General features: G+C 42.8%; 1 protein-coding gene across 6 annotated transcripts in view; it reads left to right on the top strand.

Moving 5' to 3' along the window:
* Positions 1–3,897: 3,897 nt before the first annotated feature.
* CSF2RB (colony stimulating factor 2 receptor subunit beta) overlaps positions 3,898–22,405 on the top strand; it is a 38,771-nt gene continuing 20,263 nt past the window's right edge. The window contains exons 1-7 of one of the 6 annotated variants that reach the window (XM_061639032.1): positions 3,898–4,158; positions 6,440–6,537; positions 7,434–7,567; positions 9,402–9,596; positions 12,433–12,553; positions 17,689–17,855; positions 20,495–20,652. In XM_061639032.1, the coding sequence (XP_061495016.1) occupies positions 9,536–9,596; positions 12,433–12,553; positions 17,689–17,855; positions 20,495–20,652 (507 nt within the window). In that variant the 5' untranslated portion in view covers positions 3,898–4,158; positions 6,440–6,537; positions 7,434–7,567; positions 9,402–9,535. Of the gene's footprint in view, positions 4,159–6,439; positions 6,538–7,433; positions 7,568–8,465; positions 8,491–9,239; positions 9,287–9,401; positions 9,597–12,432; positions 12,554–17,688; positions 17,856–20,494; positions 20,653–22,405 lie in introns of those variants that run through there. The other 5 variants (XM_061639033.1, XM_061639030.1, XM_061639034.1 and 2 more) reach the window with 5 other exon arrangements.

The following is a 22,405-nucleotide window of genomic DNA, read 5'->3' on the forward strand; positions in this document are numbered from 1 at the left end:
AGCACTTGTGTGATGCCACCTCTCTTATTTCCAGTTGTGATGGGTGGGATGGGGCAGTTATTTCTACAGCTTATCTGTAACTGGGGTAGGGCAGGATAGCAGTGAGGTTGGGGCTGGGCAGATTCACCGGTGAGCAGGCCTATAGTCAGGGGGGCTAGGGGGCCACCCCCTACAATTTTTCTACCCCCTACCATTTTTTACCAAAACATAATTAAATTTATCACAAAAATATTCTCCCCCCCATTGTTTTGGTGCTACCCCCAAAAAAAGTTTATGCTGGCTACGGGGCTGCTGGTGAGAGTGGCAGTCTGGCCCTGGTAGTGCATCTGTGCAGCCCTGACCTCAGTGCCTCCTTGCCCTATGCATTAGTTGCCTGTATGTTTCTGAGCTCAATTCAAAGTGCTGGTTTTAACCTATAAAACCTTACATGGCTTAGGACCACAATACCTGATAGAACACCTCTCCCGGCACGAACCCACCCATACACTACGCTCAACATCCAAGGCCCTCCTCCAGGTGCCTACTCCGAGGGAAGCTCAGAGTATGGCAACAAGGGAAAGAGCCTTCTCAGTGGTGGCCCCCAAATTATGGAATGATATACTGGATGAGGTGCGCCTGGTGCCCACGCTGTTATCTCTTCAGCACCAGGTCAAGACTTTCCTCTTCCAGGCATTTTAGCATGTGTTTTTTAAAAAATGTGTTTTTAAATTTGTATATTTGTTTTTAATGTTTTTAATTGTTATAAACCGCCCAGAGAGCTTTGGCTATGGGGCAGTATACAAATGTAATAAATAAATAAATAAATGATAAATAAATACCCATTTAAGCTGTAGCAATGCTGGTGTCCCTAGTCCCCTGCTAACTAAGCCTAATCAATCTACATGCATACATAGGAATAGAGACAGCTATCTTATGCTGAGTCAGACCGTTGGTCCATCTATTATTATTTATTATTTTATTCAGCTTATATCCCGCCCGACTAGCAAACAGCTCTCTGGGTGGCTCAGGATCAACAGCTCCTCCTCTGCTGACCGCCCCCTGGCAGCTTCCTGGCATTTGGTTTGCTCTGCCCATAGGATACATGTTTATATGTTATATTGTATAGGTCATATACACTACAATCAAGGCCTAATAATTATTCGTATTGTCCACTAAAGAAGACCTGATGAAGGTTGAAACATGTTTGGCTACAGACTTAGTCTAAGATTAGACTGCCTTGATAGTGTGCATTGTTCTTTTGCAAAATCCTCACAGTAGGACTCCCTTGTGAAGTTGGCATGTTCAGATACATAAGATAGTGAGAAATCATGTTTGTTATGCAAGCGTTCCATCTCTATATATGTTTGTATTGATGACATTTTCATTGTATATTTTGGTTGTTTTAAATTATTTGGTTATGTTATTTATTAAATTTTTATTAAAATATATTAATTGTCTCAATAACTCACTCTAGTATTATTACTTAGCTCAATTTTGTAATTCAGCTTTTGTTAAGTTTGGGTTCTTATTCTTTGAAGTTTTAGTTGGCTCTTCAGTAAGGACCATCTTAACTCCCCTGCCCTCCTCCCAATAATTTGAGCACTGGAAACACAAAAAACAAACACCATCTCTATGCATTCCTTTAAGCTTAATGTGAACATTGGCCAGACATGATCAGATGGAACTTGTATCTGTTATAATCTATGACTATACAGGCACTAGCCAGTAGGCACCTTTGTGAGTCAAACAACATATACACACATAGGAGTCTCAGAAGCAACAGGAATGCTAGGTTGGAGGAGAAAGTGGTTTTTAAAAAACTTTCTTTTTAAGTGCATTTCATTTCACTGATACTGCCACAATGCACTTTGAGCAGTGGTTTCTCTGCAACAGATGTACACCCTAGAAATAAGATGTCTGCAAAAAGTTCCCTTTAGGTACTGAAATGGACTATCATCCTACCCATAAATGTGCTACGTGTTTGCTGGGTAGAAGACTGAGGGCACTTTTCGCATGAGGATTTTTTTTAATTAATTCCACAGCGCCATCAAGTGTGCTAAGCACTCTGGAGAAAGTACAGGTATAAAAGAAAAGGTATTTTCTTCAGCAGTTTTTAATGTTATGGAAGATAAGAGTGGTGTGTGTGTGTGTGTTTGTGTGTTGCTGCTTGAATAACCATTGGCCAGCACTGTGGCCAGCATGAGTCTGCTGAAAGCTTCTCTCTCCTAATTGCGCAAGTGCTGGCACTTATAATCCATGCAAATTTAATTCCACAACCAATTAGCATTCGTTTCTGGCTTGGACACAGGCGATGCTTTCTGAAAACCAGAGATGTAGGAGTGCATGTATTATTTTAAAGCTAAATACAACCCAACTCACTCAAGATATTAGAAAGACAGGAAGCTAGCAGGGACAAGCAACCGCTGGGCATCATCAAGTAACATTTTGAAGCCACACTTGTATGTCTAAAATATACCAGAAAGTTGAGGACATTGCTCTTTCTGCACTCAGAACAGGGAGCTGCCTACTACTGAGTCAGGCCATTGGTCCATCTAGTCCAGGAATGGGGAACTTGTGGCTTTCCAGATATTGTTGGACTGCAGATCCCATCATCCCTGACCATGGGGCATGCTGGATGGGGCTGGTGGGACTACAACAATATCTGAGGGCCAGATGGAGGGTGAGAGGGAGGGACAAGGCAGTGGCAAGTTTGACATGGTGCAAACGCACTAGCAGAGCCAGTCCAGTGCTCCTGCCAGTGTGTTTTGCACCATGCTGGCCTTGCTACTGCCTTACATCTCCCAGTAAGCCACAGCAACACCAGTGATGGGAAGTCAGGTAGGTGCTACCACCCCACCCTGTCAGCTGGAACAGCCTGTGGTTAGTTCCAGCTTCACCACTACCTTGAAGCTGGATGGCTGTCAGTGGCAAAGTAGTTGACTCAGGTCCCAGATTTGTCGGTTCACTGAAAGGAAGGCTGTGAACACACTAGTCACTAGGGATGGAAAGATCTGCTGAGTTCGGTTCTGTCAGTTTCTCATTTTTCCAATCTTAAATTCACTTCTCCCCATTTCTGCAACAATTTGCATTTTTTTAAAAAAAATCCTCATGAAGATTCTCCGTTTTAGTGCGAATTTCTCATTTTGTAAGCAGTTTTAACAAAGGTACACATTTTCTGCAAGCCACTTCGTGTTATCTAATGAATTTTTGCATGTTATTTCCACTCATATATTCATTTTTATGCACACTTTCCCCTCATATATTCATTTTTGTAAATATTGTTTAGTTGGCGAGCTGCATCACAAAATTCTAATAAATGTGAATTTCTAAGGATGGCTGTGTTTCAGTTCTCATACTGATTCGGAAAGTTCGAATTTGATAAATTCTGCTTGAAATGCGAACTGTATCAAAATTCTCACCCATCCCTACTAGTCACCAGATCAAAGCATTTTCATTAGCCACACCTGGAGGGGCAATGTGTTGATCTGCCAATCCACTGTGAAATCTCTTTAAAGCTGATTTAAAAAAAAAATGCACTTATGCTGCTCCCACCAGGTTTTACTGTAAAAAGGGCCAGGATTTGATTAGTGACTTGTGCTCCAGTTTTTAGAAGAGAGAAGTAGAGACACACTGGAATCAGCAGAACAGTGAATGTGTTTCTGTCTGAAGTCTGTGCAACTGAAGCTGAACAATATCTGAAGGGTCCCAGGTACCCCACCTGTAGCGACTATGCATGCACAGTCTTTCCCCCCCGTATTCTCTCCAAGCAGAAGATGATTGAAAGAAAAGATTGGCAAGAGATGTTCATTGGTCAACTTACAAATGGTCCACTCTTTGTCAGAAGAAGAAGAAAAGTTGTGCAATCAGTATAACAATTGGAAAAGGACAACTTCCTCTTCCATTCCAGAACTGATTTTGAAAGAAGGCAGCATATGAGAAAAGGAAACTGAGAGAGACAGACAAAATTTGCAAGAGAGACAAAACTTGCTATATACGAGCCACCTTTACCAACTCTTTTGTCACGGAATGTTTGATTCATCCAGGAAATGGGGAGGTTTGAAGACTAAAAACTAGGAGAGCTCCTGTATCTGTGAAGAGGCATTACTTGGCAGTGAAGGAGGACTGAGAGGCTTCCACCTTCATTGGCTCCAGAGGCGTCCCTTACATCTCTTGGTTCAGGTAAGGAAACGGTCACTGTAGAGGGAAGGAAAATTAGATGACAAAGTCAGTGGATTTTGGGGTAAGTGGAAATGGGCATTTCCCAGGTGTTTGACTCCCTGAACATTGCTATAGGACAGCCTTTCCCAGCCTGGTTACTTTCAGATCTTTTGGACTACCAATGGCTGGGGGTGATGGGAGTGGTAGTCCAACACATCTGGAAGGAACCAGGTTGGGGAAGGCTCTTAAAGGAGATCATTGTTAAGAAAATGAAAAGCTGCCTAAGTGCCTCCCTGAAAAATCAGGCATTCAACACTTAGCTTCCTTAACTTTGTTCAGTGGGCACTTGGCTTGGGTAATAAGCCTTTGGTAGAAATCATGAGGCCTGGCACCCTTGCCACCTGTAGTATGGCCGCACATTACATCTTAGTTGCTCAGTTTGCTATTAAAGGCCAGAAATAGCAAAGTATCTGAGTCCATCTAAAATATAGTGTTCGTCTACACAAGAGTTTAATGTGGATTTGAACCTGCTTGCATCTCAGGTTTTTTTCCGTCATCACATGACATCCTCCTCATCTATCTGGCAATCTGTACTTTCCCTCCATTAAATTTGGATTTTCCTGACCCAGGGATAATCCAATAAGGAAAGTAAATCCAATGCCTGACTGCGGAAACATTGAAGTGCATTTTGTGGGTGGTGGTGTTTCTTTACATGCAACTTGATGTTTCACTGGGTGCCATCTATCTCCACACACCCTCCTTCAGTTTTGTTTCCATCAGCCCCAAGGAAAGGATGCAGTCTTTGCTCTTTTTCGCAGTATTGCTCTAGCACAAAACAGCCATATTAAAAATAAAAACAAAATTTGCCCTTGCAGGTACAGAAGGCAGGAAAAGAAAATTTCTTTCCAAAACAAAGCAGGGCCTCCCCTTCCCCCTCTCTTTTGCAAATGGAAGAAGCAGCCTTTTGTGTGAGTGGCGTGCTTTCTTGGCCCAATTTATTCAACCATGAAGCCTTTGCCTTTAGTTGATTACTAGTGGCACACTTGCCCCATCTGCCAAGCAATTCCTTACCCTTGTGAGGTACCTCAGTGAGCTGCCGGTAGGACTAAGTCTCTCTCTCTCTCTCTCTCTCTCTCTCTCTCTCTCTCTCTCTCTCACACACACACACACACACACACACACACACCCCAAATCTGGTAGATCAAAAAACTTGGGTTTTTTTAAAAAATGGCCATTCTGCCCATCATGAAGCATGCTTGAAATATTGGGTTTGGTGGAGGTTTGTTGCACAATTTCATATATATTCACATAGGTAAACAAATATCTGCATATATGCCCACAATGGATCTCAGGTTTCCAGAACTCATGGAAAGTAGGGAATTAGTAATTGAGGGAGGGGACAAAAATACACAGCACAAATATATCACATCATGCACCGGCCAGTAGAGTAGACAGGAAACATCAAGGGAGAGTTTGGAAGCATAAAATTAAAAAGCACACATAGAAAAATTGACCTATGAACGCCCTAGTGTGGACTCAGCCATAGCCTATTGCCAGAAAACCGGCATCTTGCCTGTAAGAGAAAGGTAAGGCAATGAGACATAACACAGCAGAAGAATGAGGCAGATGGACCAGAAGATAAGCTGGGGCCATCATGCAATGTTGTGTGTCCATTCATGTCACTCAGATAGCTACAGCTTGCTCTTAATAAAGCATAATTCCCCAAAGAAGCACCTTTTTACGCTCCTTAAAGACATATTACAGAAGGGTCTAATTCCCAGTCCTCCTTTCTGTGCAAGATAACTGCTCACATATATTGTGTCGGAGGGTTCCTGTAGATGTTTGTTCAGCAGTCATCCTGATTTGCTTGCCTAAAGCTTACCCAGCATTAGTCTATGTGCAGTCCTTATTGAGCATTCATTTTAATATGTTTACAGGGCAGTTCATGACAATGAACATTCATCCTGATTGGCTTTGTGGAGTGTTAGCATGTCTTCCTGGTAGGATTTGTTGCGCTTGGATGACAGAGTGATTTAATCTGATTTAGTTGTGCAAACCTAAAGTTCCTGTATGCACTTGAATCCCTCCTGCAAAATCACTGAGAGTCTGAAGGCATCCAGAGTCTGGAAAAGAAAGAAAGTGAAGTCAAAGCACATAGAGCTCACAAATCCCAGTAAAGGCCCATTTAAATGAATCTGTTAGTTTGAGACAATGCCAGTAAGTCATGCAAGCCAAGAGGTTTGAGGGTGTTTCTTTGAATACACAAGGCACCACGGTGATACTTTTCCTTTCATTCTTTTAGGAAGAATCCAACACTGTATGAAAGTAGATGTTGACTCACATGCCAAATGTACTATGTGAAGCAAAGAAGCTGGTCATATGCCTTACCACGTCTAGGAAGTATGTGCTGTGTACTAGCCCCAAGATGTGTCACATGAGACCCATGATTTGATCCCCTGACACCTTTTTTATATTTAAAAGAAGGGTGGGCAACCTGTGGCCCTCCAGATGTGGTTGGACTTCAACTCCCATCATCCCTGCCCGTCAGCAACGCTGGCTGGGGCTGACAGCAGTTGGAATCCCTTTAACATCTGAAGGGCCACAGGCTCGCCGCCACTAATGGATAAGCATCTTTGGGGATCCCTGATTATGGTTGGGGCTGTGTGTAGGGCAGGAATGAGAATCTCAGGCCCAGGGCTGAACGCAACTCTCCGAGCCTCTCTCGCTGGCTCTTGGGGCTTTCCCTGAGCTACATCTCCCATCAGCCCTGCTCCACCCGCTCCTTGAGTGTTTGTCTGTGGCAATGGCTCATGCTTGCCCAGATGCAGAAGTGTGTGGATGTGTAGAAACATCTGACGTTTGCATGGCCTGAATGTAGCCTACTGCACAAAGGTAAGGGTTGCATCCATGCCTTTGGTCCTTTTTACCTCTGTCCTGCCTAGCATGCAGCCCCCAGAAGGTTGATCAGGAGGAACTGTGGCCCTTGAACTGAAAAAGGCTCCCACCCTTGTTGTTGGTGGTTTCCCCCCGCCCCCAGGATGTTTCTCCTCTTTGAATTACTCCTCTCAAACTGTTATTAGCCATGGAGGGAGGGAGAGAAGAGTACCATTTCAGCATCCTGCCCCCTCCTTCTGTGGCTAACAGGAACTTCAATGGTGAGACAATGATTTTATGTTAGGGAAACAGTACAGGTGGGATGGGTTGAGCTCCCCCTTCCTCTGCAACATTGTCCCAATCTTATTCAGTCCCCTGAAGCTGCTTGTAGGCACTATATTCACACCATACATTTAACACAGGTCCCAGGCTGCGAAGGCACATAAGGCCAGCTCCCTGCTGAAGCTAAACAGCGTCAGGTCTGGTCAGTGCCTGGATGGGAGACCACCTGGGAACCACGTGTAAGCCGCCTTGGGTTTCTATCATGAAAAGAAAGGTGGGGTATAAATGTAACAAATAAATAAATAAACACAGTCTTTTACCTGTATATTGTATATACAATATAGAGACAAAAGGAAGTTTTTTTATTGTTTTATTGGCTGATAAAGGGCCCCCCGTGGGTGACTTGGGAGTCCTTCTTAGGGATTATGGGTTTGCGGACTCTAGTTTTATCTGCCATTTGGCATTTTTTGCAGAGCTTGGAAAAGTTACTTTTTTGAACTGCAACTTCCATCAGCCCCAGCCAGCATGGCCACTGGATTGGGCTGATGGGAGTTGTAGTTGAAAAAAGTAACTTTTCCAGGCTCTGATTTTGCAAATCTGTTATTTAGTTGGTCTATTGTGATTAGATTGTGTGTCTTTTTAGTCGTCAGTAGGTGGCAGTAATAGGGCCTTTTAGGCCTTGCTCCTCCATAAAACCTCAGACGAAAAAGAAGAAAGAATCCTAGGAACTGTCATTTGTTAGGGGTGCTACAGATAATTGGGTGCTACTCAGAGTGATTTAAAAACCAGCCCCTTTTCCCAGGGAACTCTGGGAACTATAGCTCTGTGAGACGAACAAGGGTCTCCTAATAACTCTCAGGACCCTTCACAAATGACAGTTCCCAGGATTCTTAAGGGGGAGCCATTAAAGTGGTATAAGAGGGCTTTAAGTATATGGTGTGGATGTTACCAGGAACAGAACATGTAGTTTTAAGATCTGATCATGGATCCCGCACACCATGACTAGTTTGGTCTTGAGTGATCATTGAATTCTGTTCTCTGATCACCACACAGGGAAGTTCCTCACTGAGGAGATGTGAGACTAGGAGCCCTTGTTTTAGCTCAATAGACTAGTTTCTGCCTCTTCTCACACCTGTCTCAAATGAAGGTGAAAGATTTGTATGACCTGAAGAGAAACCACAGCAGCTTCCTCTGGAGGTAATAATGACAAATCAGTGCTGACTGCTGAGATGGTGATCCTGCTCTTCATCTGTGCTTATCTTGTCAGATGCCAGTTTTAAAAATTGGCAACAGTTTAGGTTAGGGGAGTTTCAGACTGTCTTCTGGGGAACCCTGGAGTTCCTTGGAAGCTCCTTACAAGGTTACTCCAACAATAAGAGGATCAGTAACGACAGGCGATTTGCCCACCACTTTCAGGCCCCATTTGTGCTATACATTTAAAGCACTATTATATCACTTTAAACAGTTGTGGCATCCCCCAAGGAATCTTGTGAACTGCAGTTTGTTATGGGTGATGAAAGTTTTTAGGAGATCCCGATTCCTCTCACAGAGTTAACATTCCCAGAGTTCCCTGGAAGAGTGATTGACTCTTAAATCACTCAGAATTGCAGCTCTGTGAGGGGCATAGGAGTCTCCTAACAATTCTCAGTGCACTTAACAAACTGCTGTTCTTAGTATTCTTGGGGGGAAGCTATGCCTCTTTAAAGAGGTACAATACTGCTTTAAATGTATAGTGCTAATGGAGCCCCAGACTTTCTCTACCATGCAACTGCAGCAGAGGGTTCTCAGTTCACTCAGGGAGAACAAACTGGCTGGTGAGTGCTGAAAGCACATTGGATAGCTCCTTGAAAGTTTGGACTAAAACCTGGAGCGGATTCACTGCCCCACTGACATCAGAGCCACCAGCCTCCACTGCTTTCAGGTATTGGAAGACTGCTATCATGTCTCCCTGTAATCTTGTCTTCCCCAGGCTCAACTTTCATTGTCAGACAAGGTAATGTATATGCACAAGGGTTCCTTGGAAGTAGGAGATTTGGAAACCACTGGGTCCGGTGGGGAGAGAAGTACCCTTGATTTCTCATGGACCCTTTTATTCCCACCTTCAACAGGTGACCCAGGCAGACCTTCAATGGAAACAGGCACCAAGAAGGTGGCCATCAGTCATCAGCACTCAACCCAAGGAACTACCTTCTCAGGGCTGCCACAGGACAATTATTCATGGGAAAAGAGAGACTAGAGAAACATGAGATCCAGCAGTATTGCCCTGACTTTGAGCCTCATCTCTTACATCGTCCAAGCTCAGCGTGGGTTTTGTATTCATTGCCTGTTTCCTTTGTTTTTTTTTCTCTTTCCTGTCTTTCCCCCTCTCTCTTTTATTTTATTTTTTCCACGTGCATTCTCATGTCTGCTGTTCTACCCCACCCTAGTGCAGAGCTTGCAAAACCTTTCAGGCCTTAAAAACAGACTTTAAAATATAATAAAATAAAACATCTTTAAAAGCATATTGAAACAAAACATTTTAAAACACATCTTTAAAACAAAGCTTTAAAAACATCTTAAAAAGCAGTTCCAACACATGCAGACTGGGACAAGGTCTCTACTTAAAAGGCTTGAAAGAGGAAGGTCTTCAGTAGGTGCCAAAAAGATAACAGAGATGGCGCCTGTCTAATATTTAAGGGGAGGGAATTCCACAGGGTAGGTGCCGCCACACTAAAGGTCCATTTCCTATGTTGTGCAGAACGGACCTCCTGATAAGATGGTATCTGCAGGAAACTCTCATCTGCAGAGCGCAGTGATCAATTGGGTATATAAGGGGTAAGACGATATTTCAGTATATCCTTGTCCTAAGCTGCATAGAGCTTTGTACACCAAAACTAGAACCTTGAACCTGGCCTGATAGCTAATGGGCAGCCAGTGCAATTCTTTCAGCAGTGGGATGACATGTGGGCGATACCCTGCCTCAGTGAGCAGTCACGCCACCGCATTTTGTGCCAGCTGCAGCTTCCAGATCAACCTCAAGGGCAGCCCCACATAGAGCACATTAAAGTAATCCAACCTGGAGGTGCCAGTGCATGGACAACAGTGGTCAGGCTATCCCGGTCCAGAAATGGCTGCAGCCGAAGCTAGTAAAAGGCACTCCTAGCCACTGAGGTCACCTATGCCTCTAGTGACAAGGATGGATCCAGGAGCACCCCCAGACTACAAACCTACTTTTTCAGAGGGAGTATTACCCCTCCCAAACCAGGCAATTGACCAATTATCCAAACTCAGGAACCACTAACCCACAGTGCCTCCATCTTGCTAGGATTCAGATTCAGTTTACTGGCCCTCATCCAGCCCACCACTAAGTCTAGGCACCAGTCCAGGGCTTGCATGGCAACTCCCAATTCAGATGTTACAGAGAAATAGAGCTAGGTATCATCAGCGTACTGCTGAAACCTCACCCCAAATCTCCTGATGACTGTTTCCAAGGGCTTCATGTAGATGCTAAACAACACCACACAGCACAATCGCCAGAGCCAGGGGACTGAAGGACAATCAATCAATGCTATTCTCTAATATGGCTAATACTAATAATATTAATATATTCATAATAAAAAGTGTAATCATATAAGCTGGCTGCTTCTTATTGTTTGTGGGTAGCAACTGTATTAACAATAATGATGATGATTAATTCCGAAAGGTTTAATAATAATAATTCTTGTCAATGAGAATAAAATAAAATAAAACAAAAACACAGAATGAACTTTTTTAAAAAAATATGTAAATAAGGATGGGACTGGGATCAATTGGGAAAGAACAGAAAACATATACAAATCGAACAAATGCCACCTGACCCTCATCAAGTATTTCTAAGAGACAGAATTTACAAAAAGATCTCTGCATTTTAAGACTTCTTTCCTTCCAAGTACTGTGATTAGAAACTGTTGGGTGGGGTGATAGCATTCTAGCCTTCCTCCCTCTCTCCCCACCCTGGGGTTCTCCTTTATGGTATTGTAGTTGCCCCATTTCAGAGGCATTCATTAGAGACTGTTTTGAGATACAAATCTCTACAGATATCTACACATGGATTTGGGACTAGCCAATCTACTATGTAGGGATTTTTAGCTGTTTCAACCTGATCTGGACAGAATACAAATTGGCCCAAATCAGCCCTATTTGCCTTTTTTTGTGATTTGTACAAATATAGTGCACAGCCATAGTGAGTAGCCCTTTTCATACAATTGCCCAGATACCAACCGTGTGGAGAGAGAATTGTGATCAGGCCCTCTGGTCTTGTCCCAACCCCTATACATTCAGGCAAGTCCTCGAATAGATCCTGCTTGCAACGTCATGCACACAACTTGCACATATCAGGCTCTGTATATCTATCTGATCAGGATACTTGAGTCTGCAATTATGCAGAGAAAGTTGTGTGTGTACAAGTTGTACATATTTAGGTGCTATTTAAAGATTCATCTGAATGCACATGCAATGTCATAAAAACTCATAGTCATGATTCAAGCCACAGATGATAGAACTGAATTTTCTGATAAAATGCAATTAATGGTTTCATGTTGGAGTCTTACCTGGAAGTTCCTTTTTACAAGGATGATCATCTTAAGGACAGTTACAGACTGACCTGATACCAGTGAGATTTATTAAAACAATCCAGATATTAAAGTCTATCACATGTGGTTTAAATCAAGATTATGTATTTGCAGCATACTGCATGTGTTACCAACGCCAGATTGTTTTGTGTTATCAGCAGTACAGCTTTGTTAGTCACCCATTGTCATTATCTTTTCTTATACAATTATTGCTTTTGTTTGTTTTTGCACTTTGTTTACCTCTAACTTTACTCCTCTCCATTCCCCCCTTCCCATGTGTGTATATATATCATGCATCAGATGAAATGGACTCTAGTCTATGAAAGTTTATGCCATAATAAATGTGCTGGTCTTAAAAAGTGCCACAAGACTCTCCATTCTCAAGATTCTGAGGCTAAGAGGGACGGACATTTATATTCCTTGAATTCATGAACAACAATCAAGGGACTAGAGAATATATTATTCATCAGCCATTTATTCCCTGCTTCTTTTGCTCTTCCCCAGCAAGGCACCGGTTTACATCCTTGTGAATTTTTTCTTTCCCTTTCAGAGAGCCCACTAATGGAAACCCTCAGCTGCTGCAATGACTATGAGTCATACACAGCCTGCACTTGGTCTGAACACCAGGATGCAAGGAACTTGGTCAAGATGAACCTTTTCTATAAGGATATGTGAGTGCCTAACAGCTTAACCCTCAGAGATGGGGATCCTGTGGCCTTCCATATGGTGTTGGACTCCAACACTCATCCACCTCAGCCAGCACAGCCAATGGCCAGAGATGATGGGAGTTGGTCTAAAATATTGGGGGTGGGGAAGGTGACAGGCTCCCCATCCTTGTCTTTTTCATTGCAGAGTAACGAGAACGAATGCTGGAGGCTGCTGAGCCTAAGAGTGGGGATGCTTGAGGAATTTGAGCTTTGTGAATTTCAATATGAAATGACCTGATCCACATCTCCCAAACTAATCTATGGATTTGAACTTAATTATCAATGAGTGTTTGCACTTCCCAAATGCTCCAGTGCACTTCTAGTCTCAAAAAACCCCACTTTTTTAAAAAAATGTATTTTGAGAAAAATTATGCATAGGCCTGTACGAGTCGGAAGGGACCTCAAAGATCATTAGATCAGTTTGTGGTGCAGAGATCAGGATTTTTTTCTTTCTCTACCCTTCTCACTGGGAATGTAGAAGTATGGTTAGAGCAGAAATAGTTGGAAGAGTAATTTATCAGAAGAGAAATGGAAGATGTGTTTTTTCTCCACTGCATCTTGGCATATGCCTGCTGAACATGAATATGTTATTATCCAATATGTGCATGTGCAGTAAATGCAGAGAAAGGGGAATTGGGTTTAGGACCAGCACTGAACAGTGATGGGGAACATGTGGCCTCTGTTTGTTTGACTACAGCTCACATTATCCGCAGCTGGCATGGCCATAGATCAGAAACAATGGGACTTGTAATTCAACAACATTTGGTGGGCCACAGATTCCCCCATCTCTGGCAAATGGCTTATGTTCACTCAACTTTACATCTTCAGGATGCATGATGAAGAACTCTGGAAAAGTACCATTTCCAGTCACACGGAAAGGACACTATATATGTGCATTTGTATGTACATGGGTTCTGTCAAGATCACAAACTGGTCCAATGATCTCTGAGGGTTTTTTTGCAGCTCTTATGATTCTGTGAATAATCATTCCATAGGCACCTGCCTCATATTGTATTAAACAATATGTCCATCTGATGAACATCCCTGCCAATGGATACGCAGAGGCCAAGAGCAGGGGCAGCATATACAATCATGCCCCATATGTATGGGAAAGAGCTATGGTTCCTTTTTTTTTAAAGAGGAAAAATATGGAGGTTTGGTTAGAAGTGGGGGACACTTCCCCTTCAGAAGATGAAGAGCTGCTGTTTGTTTTAGTTTTCTGTCTTCCTTTTTTGTGTTCCTCTGAAAGAGGAACTGCACACTAGCTTGACCAGGGTGGGGAGGAAGGAGTGTTGGTGTCCTGCCCGAACTGGTCGAAGTCAGATGCAGACACAAAGGTTTGCTTTCTTTAATAGATTTAATGGGAAATTCCAGTTCAGAGCAGTCCATGAATCAGCTTACAGGTTACACAGGATTCAGCATCTCTGTTAGGCACAGCCACATTGCACTAAGGCTTTGTCGCAGCAATTACATACGCCTCCTTACCAGCGTTAAGTAAGGATGGGTGAGCTCCCTACTTGCATGAAAAAAGTGTCACAGTTCAGAGCACATGTGCATGCTAGCGCCTCTCCTTAGAGGGGCAGTGGGAACCCTTTGAGCCTGCCATCACCCCAGCCCACATGTTTGAGGTAAGGGTGGCTGGGCCACTTCAGGAACGTCCTCCTCCTCAGGAGGTGGGTTGTGTGGCAGCGACAATGAGGGTAAATACGACCCTGATTAAACATATAGTGGGAAGGGGGCAGGGATAGGAGATGTTGCATCTCCTCCCTCACCTCCTGACCAAGAGTGGGGTCAATTTATCCTTTGTGATGATGTTTTGCAAATGGCTTTTCTACAGGAAAGTTCTTTGCAAAACAGCATTGTGCAGGAGGGAGTGATCCTGGGGGATGCTGTTTTGTAAAGGGCTTTCCTGCAGAAAAGCCCCTTGCAAAACAACACCCACACCCCTGGAGGATCACTGCCTATGCTCATCAAGCAGGCAGGAGACCTGTGGCAGCATCTTCTTCCTGCCTGATGCCCCACCTCCTGACAGCCCCAGGTCACTCTGGGTCATCAAGTCTGACCCGTAGCAATATGTGGCTGTCAGAACTCACTTGGCCGAGGCTAAAAAACATCCGAATGGGCCAAATTTGGTTTGGGAGTGGGCCAGATTTGGTTGTTGTTGTTGATAGGTGCCTTCCAGTCGATTACAACTTATGGCGACCCTATGAATCAGCGACCTCCAGTAGCATCTGTCATGAAGCACCCTGTTCAGATCTTGTAAGTTCAGGTCTGCGGCTTCTTTTTTGGAATCAATCCATCTCTTGTTTGGCCTTCCTCTTTTTCTTCTCCCTTCTGTTTTTCCCAGCATTCTTGTCTTTTCTAGTGAATCATGTCTTCTCATTATGTGTCTAAAGTATGATAACCTCAGTTTCATCATTTTAGCTTCTAGTGATAGTTCTGGTTTAAATTGTTCCAATTATTTGTCTTTTTCGCAGTCCATGGTATGTACAAAGCTCTCCTCCAACACCACATTTCAAGTGAGTTGATTTTTCTCTTATCCGCTTTTTTCACTGTCCAGCTTTCACATAAATACATAGAGATCAGGAATACCATGGTCTGAATGATCCTGACTTTAGTGTTCAGTGATACATCTTTGCATTTGAGGACCTTTTCTAGTTCTCTCATAGCCCCTGTTCAGTCCTAGCCTTCTTCTAATTTCTTGACTATTGTCTCCATTTTGGTTAATGACTGTGCCAAGGTATTGATAATCCTTAACAAGTTCAATGTCCTCATTGCAACTTTAAAGTTACATAAATCTTCTGTTGTCATTACTTTAGTCTTCTTGACATTCAGCTGTAGCCCTGCTTTTGTGCTTTCCTCTTTAAATTTCATCAGTGTTAATTTCAAATCATTACTGGTTTCTGCTAGCAGTATGGTATCGTCAGCATATCTTAAATTACTGATATTTCTCCCTGCAGTTTTCACACCTCTTTCACCGTGGTCCAATCTCGCTTTCCGTATGATATGTTCTGCGTATAGATTAAACAAATAGGATGATAAAATACATCCCTGTCTCACACCCTTTCCGATGGGGAACCAATCGGTTTCTCCATATTCTGTCCTTACAGTAGCGTCTTGTTCAGAGTATAGGTTGTGCATCAGGACAATCCGATGCTGTGGCACCCCCATTTCTTTTAAAGCATTCCATAGTTTTTCATTATCTACACAGTCAAAGGATTTGCTATAATCTATAAAGCACAGGGTGATTTTCTTCTGAAATTCCTTGGTCCATTCCATTATCCAACGAATGTTTGCAATATGATCTCTGGTACCTCTTCCCTTTCTAAATCCAGCTGGAACATCTGGCATTCTCACTCCATATATGGTAAGAGGCTTTGTTGTAGAATCTTGAACATTACTTTACATGCATGGGATATTAAGGCAATAGTTTGATAGTTACTGCATTCCCTGGGATGTCCCTTCTTTGGAATTGGGATGTATATTGAAAGGTTCCAGTCTGTGGGCCATTGTTTAATTTTCCATATTTCTTGACATATTTTTGTCAAAATTTGGACAGTCAGTCTTAGTAGCTTATAGCAAATCTATTGGTATGCCATCTGTTCCTGGTGATTTGTTTCTTCCAAGTATTTTAAGAGCAGCTTTCACCTCACATTCTAAAATTTCTGGTTCTTCATCATACGGTTCCTCCATGAATGAATCTGTCATCCTTGCATCTCTTTTATAGAGTTCTTCAGTGTATTGCTTTCATCTTCTTTATGATTGCTTTGTTCGTCTTCTTTTGCTTTACTCTTATTTTCGATATGACCAGTTCATGATCTGTACCGCAGTCTGCTCCTGGTCTTGTTTTTGCAGAAAGTATGGAACTTCTTCATCTTCTGCTACCAATTATATAATCCATTTGATTCCTATATTGATCATTTGGTGATGTCCACATGTACAGTCATCTTTTTGGTTGCTCAAAAAATGTGTTTGCAGGAAACAAATTATTGGCTTCATAAAATTCAATAAGTCTTTCTCCAGCATCATTTTATCTCCTAAGCCCCATTTCCCCACAATTCCTAGTTCTTCTCTGTTCCCTGCTTTTGTATTCCAGTCCCCCATGATTAGCATAACATCTTGTTTTGGTGTGTGATCAACTTCCTCCTCTACTTCTTCATAAAATCTCTCCAATTCCTCTTCTTCTGCATTTGCCGTTGGATCATAGACTTGGATGATGGTTATGTTAATCGGTTTCCCATTTAATCTCATTGATATCACTCGCTCAGACCTTGTGTTGCAGCTCCTAACTGCTTTTGCTACATTACTTCTCACTATTAAAGCAACCCCATTTCTTCTTAATTTCTCATTTCCTGCATAAAATATTTTGTAGTTGCCTGACTGAAAATGTCCCATTCCTGTCCATTTTAATTCACTGATGCTAAGTATTGTAATGTTGATAAGTTTCACATCTTGCTTGACCATTTCTAACTTTCCCTGGTTCATGCTTCTCACATTCCATGTTCCTATGGTGTACGTCGTACAACACTGTATAACTCTGGACTCTCCTTTTGCTTCCTCTAGGCTTCCATCCAGCTTTGACCCAGTTGCGTCATTAATCACAGTGCTACTCGTACTTGTCCATTGTTCTTCCTCAGTAGCTCTCTGAGTGCCATCTGACTTGGGGGGGTCTCATCTTCTGGCACTATCTCATTTTGCATTTTGGATAGTCTATTCATAGGGTTTTCATGGTAAGAGGTATTCAGAGGTGGTTTACCATTGCCTTCCTGTGAGTCTGGATGCATCTTAGTCTGGTGTCTCAGCTTTGACCATTCCGCCTTGGGTGCCCCTGCTAGGAGTCTAGCCTTTTTGTCTAGACACCTGACGGCATTGCTGTCAGCTTCTTCAGCAGTCTCAAACTCCTCACCACGTTAAGGTGTGCATCCTAGAAGGGGCCAAATCTGGTGCACAACCCTAATAATCAGACCCATTCTCTGGGATTCTGGCACCACAACACCTTGACATCCTCTGTTTTTAAGGAATGCTTGGGGCATTAACAACTTTTCTGTTAACACCTTTGTTAATTAGTAAATAAAATGAGGCTGTTCTGCTGCTTTTAGGCAGAACCTCACCCAGATGACATGCAGTTCCCAAGAAGCAGACTCTCAAATACATTGGAGCTGCCATAGAAACCAGACCATTTTCAATGTATGGGCGGAGGATACATTCATTTTCAAACCAGACCAGGAACTGAAAGTCCAAAAGAATGTCAGCCTCTTCGATAATGGTATGTATTCATGTCTCCCAGGAATGTGAATAGCTGGATTTGCACAATTGGTCCCAGGGTATGCTCCGAAAAGCACAGGGTGTAGCAACCTTACTGATTTGTGTCCCTGTAGAAGACATTTCTGTGCATCTGCTTTAAGTTCTATGGAAGAAAGGTATGACTGGGAAATAATAGTAATGGTCTAGATTATTGTGTAAATCCCTCTTATCTCCAACCTAACTTTTCCATAACAACATCAGGATTAAACAAAAACAGGGTTTTTTGGGGGGCAACATTTGAAATCTGATTATGCTAAGAGCCAAAGCAGACATTTGATAAATATGCAGATACAATAATATGGATCTCTGTTGAACATTTAAATCAGGGATGGGGAACCTTTGGTGCACCAAATATTATTGGACTCCAGCTCCCACCAGCTCCAGCCAACATGGCCAATTGCTATGCATTATGGAACTTGTAGTTCAGCAACATGCCCATGCCAGATCTAAAAAGTGACCAGGCACCAAGTTATCAGCAAGAGAGGGGAGCTTAAATATATAGCCACACTCTGATTCTCCCCATCTCCGTTGTTTTCTCCTAGTTGTTAAACATCCATTTCTCCCCTCAAAATAATGGTCTCACACTGTTTTGGGGGATGTTCAGTAGGGATGTACACTCCCCGAAGTTGATCTCAGTCTGGCTCTGAATATCCTAAAGCTGACGGGAAAGGCCTAAAGCTGACAGGTTGGAAGCAGCAGTGGACTTACTTAGTTTGTTAGGTAGAGTCTTGGTGATCAAGCTCCTATCAGGCAAAGAGAAGTCACATTGTCATTACCAGGTCAAGTCAGATCAAGCAGCATCACATGCAGTAAATCAGAGGTAGCCAACATGGTGCCCTCCAGATGTTGTTGGACTATAACTCTCAAAATCCCTGATTAATGGCTGTGCTGGCTGGGGCTGATGAGAGTTGGAGTCCAGCAACATTGGTTCAGGAAGTGTGTCAATGTTTTCAGGTTCAGCCAAACCATTTCAGGACCCTAGAAAACTCCCATTAAGCTTGGATCATCCAGAACATGCCCACTCTGGCCCAATCTGCACTGTACATTTAAAGCACTATTATACCACTTTAAACAGTTCTGGGAACTGTAGTTTTCTAAAGGGTGCTGAGAGTGGTTAGGAGACCCTTATTGCCCTCACAAAGCTACAGTTACCAGAATGGTTTAACGCTCAATCTCTCTACTGAGGGAATTCTGGGAATTGCAAAGCTGTGAAGGGAATAAGGGTTTCCTAACAGCTGCCAGCACGATAACAAACTATGGTTCCCAGGATTCTTTGGGGGAAGCTATGGCTGTTTACAGTGATGTGATGCTGCTTTGAATGTATGGGGCAGATGAGGGCGCTGTCCCTCATTACAACCAGTGGAGGATGTTGTCCCAGCAGAGAGCTGAAACCATCTGAGGTCTTATAAAGGTCTTAAGCCTCACCTGCCCAAAGGAACTGTCAGTGTTTCATAGAGGGACCTTCCCCAGTTTTGAATCCATCCGCTTCTGCACGGTTAAGGAGATGGAGGTGCTGCTGGGGACTTATCCTGTTCACAATGCCTGGTCAACTTCGCAGCCGTATTTTGTACCAGTAGAAGTTTCTGGACCATTTTCAAAGGCAGCTTTATGTAAAACTCATTACAGTACTAATTTAACATTTCTTCAGGTTCCTAAATGGAGCAAATAGAAACTGAGCCTGGCAAAGTGAATAGTTTTAATGTAATGTTTTTACAGATGTTTTGTTTTAATATATTTTAAAGTCTTTTGTTTTCAAGATGTTTTAGAGTGTTTTTAGTGTTTTTGTTTGCCACCCTAGGCTCCTTCTGGAAGGAAGGGCAGGATATATATTTAATAAATAAATAAAATAATGTCTGCTCTATTCATCTCCTTATTCATCTCATTTTCCCCATGGTCTAACCATTTATACTCATTACACTGAGTAGGTGTAGAGACTGGACAGTAACAGTGCAATCCAATACATGTCTACTCAGAAGTAAGTTCCATTGGACTTACTCTCAAGTAAGTGAGAGTATTGGATTGCAGCCTAAGTTTGGGGTCCTAAGGCATCCCATCAGGATCAAGCAAGCGGATGGCTAAGCGTCAGAAAGCCATGGCATGGCCTGAAGGTGCATGACACAGCCGCCTCCTTACAGTTGAGCAGGTCTGGATCTGGCCAATGCCTGAATGGGAGACTCCTTGGAAACCCTGTGTATGCTTCCTTGAGACAAGATGTCCATGTACAGATGTCAAGGGTTCCTTTATTGCAGTGGCGGAGACCCTGCTGCCCTCCAGATGTTGCTGGACTCTAGCTCCCATCAGCCCCGCCTGCATAGCCAATAGCTGAGACAATGGGAGTTGTAGTCCAAAATCTGGAAGACCATGGGTTCCCCATCCCTGCTGTTCTGTAATAGGAATATAGAAAAGGGAATTTTGACAAATGCAGCTGATTATATAGACAAGGTGAGAAAAGCTGCCCCTGCTAACATTCATTTTGCCATACAGCTATTAAAGTACAAGAACACTGCCCTCCTGTATTCCTGACCTTGACAGGTAGATCTGGGCCTTTCCACCAGAACAAACATTAAATCTATTTCTTTCTTTCTTTATTCACTCTCCCAGTCCAACCTCCTCCACCCCAGTTTCTAGATATCAGTGTCACAGAAGGAGGTGACTTCTTATTGGCCTGGAAAGCAGATGATGGAACAAATAAAAGTCATTGGCTGGATGGAGCCCTGGACTTTGAAGTTACCTACAAAAGACACTGGGAATCCTGGGAGGTATCTAGGACAATTTTGAGAGTCATGCCAATATTTCTGTTTGTGCCAGTCATGCAGTGACTAATGACTTATCAATATATTATTCAGCAAAACAAACTGCAGTATATTATTTTACACAATAAGTGTATTCTACACAGTACAAGGGCGGACTGATTTCCAAAAATTACGTGTTTTGAATGGACTTCAGAAGGTAGCTATATTAGCTTGTTCTGAAAGGGGGGGGGGAAATGGCCACTGATCTTATGGCATCTTCCAGACTTAATTATAATATTAAAAAAGTGGTATTCCACCTTTCAGGATAAAAATTCTTTCAAAGTGGTTTATAAGTATCATGTCTGGCTGAGAATCTCCTGTTGTATGGAGGTGCTCTACACCTATACCTTGGTATGCACATAGGAAATCTTCACATGATTACACAGTTGGTGTGTTTGGCAGGCACATGGGAGGTTAAGCTAACTCGTTTGTCCCCATGTTTTAAACACATGAAGAAACTTGGAGGTGGCTGTTGCAACCAGAGTTGAGATTAGACTAAAGCCAGCTTGGTTCTGAGGGAAACACATTTCCTACAAATGCTAGGGAAGTTTCCTCCAATTTTCTCTCAGATAAATAGGGAGGGAGGGATCAGTCTGTTTCCAGGCCACGACAGGATTTTTTGCACATGTTAATTTATAAGTCTATTCTGTCCTCTTTCTGCATCAGTTTATGTGTGTGTGTCTGTGTGTATCATGAAAATCCACATTCTTTTTGTATATTTTCCCCAAAATACACATTTTGGTATGCACTTTACTCTAAAATACACATTTTATGCACATTTTATCCTAAAATACCAATACAGTAGGCAACTTACTATACATATTTAGGTACATTTTTTGAGGCAAGAACTGTATTGCAATATTCTGAGAAATGCAAAAGCAAACCTGTGTTCCAAATACATATTAGATAAGGGCAAATCAGGTCCAAATAAATAGTAATAATAATAAAATTTTATTTGTTAGTCGCCTATCTGTCCGAATTAACGGACACTCTAGGCGACTTACAAGAGCATAGTAAAATACAATACACAATTCAAACACATTCATAAATTAAACTAACATCAAAAACATCAATTAATACAACAGAAACTAATCCACCTCGAAGTTCCTGTAGGCCTGCCTGAATAGCCAGGTCTTTAAAGCTCGGCGAAAACTCATCAGGGAGGAGGCATGTCGGAGATCATAGGGGAGAGAATTCCAGAGGGTGGGAGCCACAACCGAGAACGCCCTCTCTCTGGTCCGCACCAGCCGAGCTGTTTTGACTGGTGGGACCGAGAGGAGCTCCTGCATGGCTGATCTTGTAAGGCGACCTAATTGGTGATACTGGAGGCGGTCCTTCAGATAAACCGGGCCGAAACCGTATAGGGTTTTAAAGGTCAATACCAACACCTTGAATTGGGCCCGGCAAACCACTGGTAACCAGTGAAGATCTATCAACACCAGGGTGATATGTTCCCGGAGACGGCTACGCTTAATCAAGCGTGCCGCCGCATTCTGTACCAGCTGCAGTTTCCGGACCGTTTTCAAGGGTAACCCCACGTAGAGCGCATTACAATAGTCTAAGCGAGAGGAGACCAGGGCATGTATCACTCGTGGGAGAAGATGTACAGGAAGGTAGGGTCGCAGCCTCTGTATCAGATGTAATTGATACCAAGCTGCCCGGCTCACTGCCGAGACCTGAGCCTCCATGGACAGCTGAGAGTCAAGAATGACCCCTATGC

This window comes from Rhineura floridana, chromosome 8, assembly GCF_030035675.1.
Source record: "Rhineura floridana isolate rRhiFlo1 chromosome 8, rRhiFlo1.hap2, whole genome shotgun sequence".
Classification (NCBI taxonomy): Eukaryota; Metazoa; Chordata; class Lepidosauria; order Squamata; family Rhineuridae; genus Rhineura; species Rhineura floridana.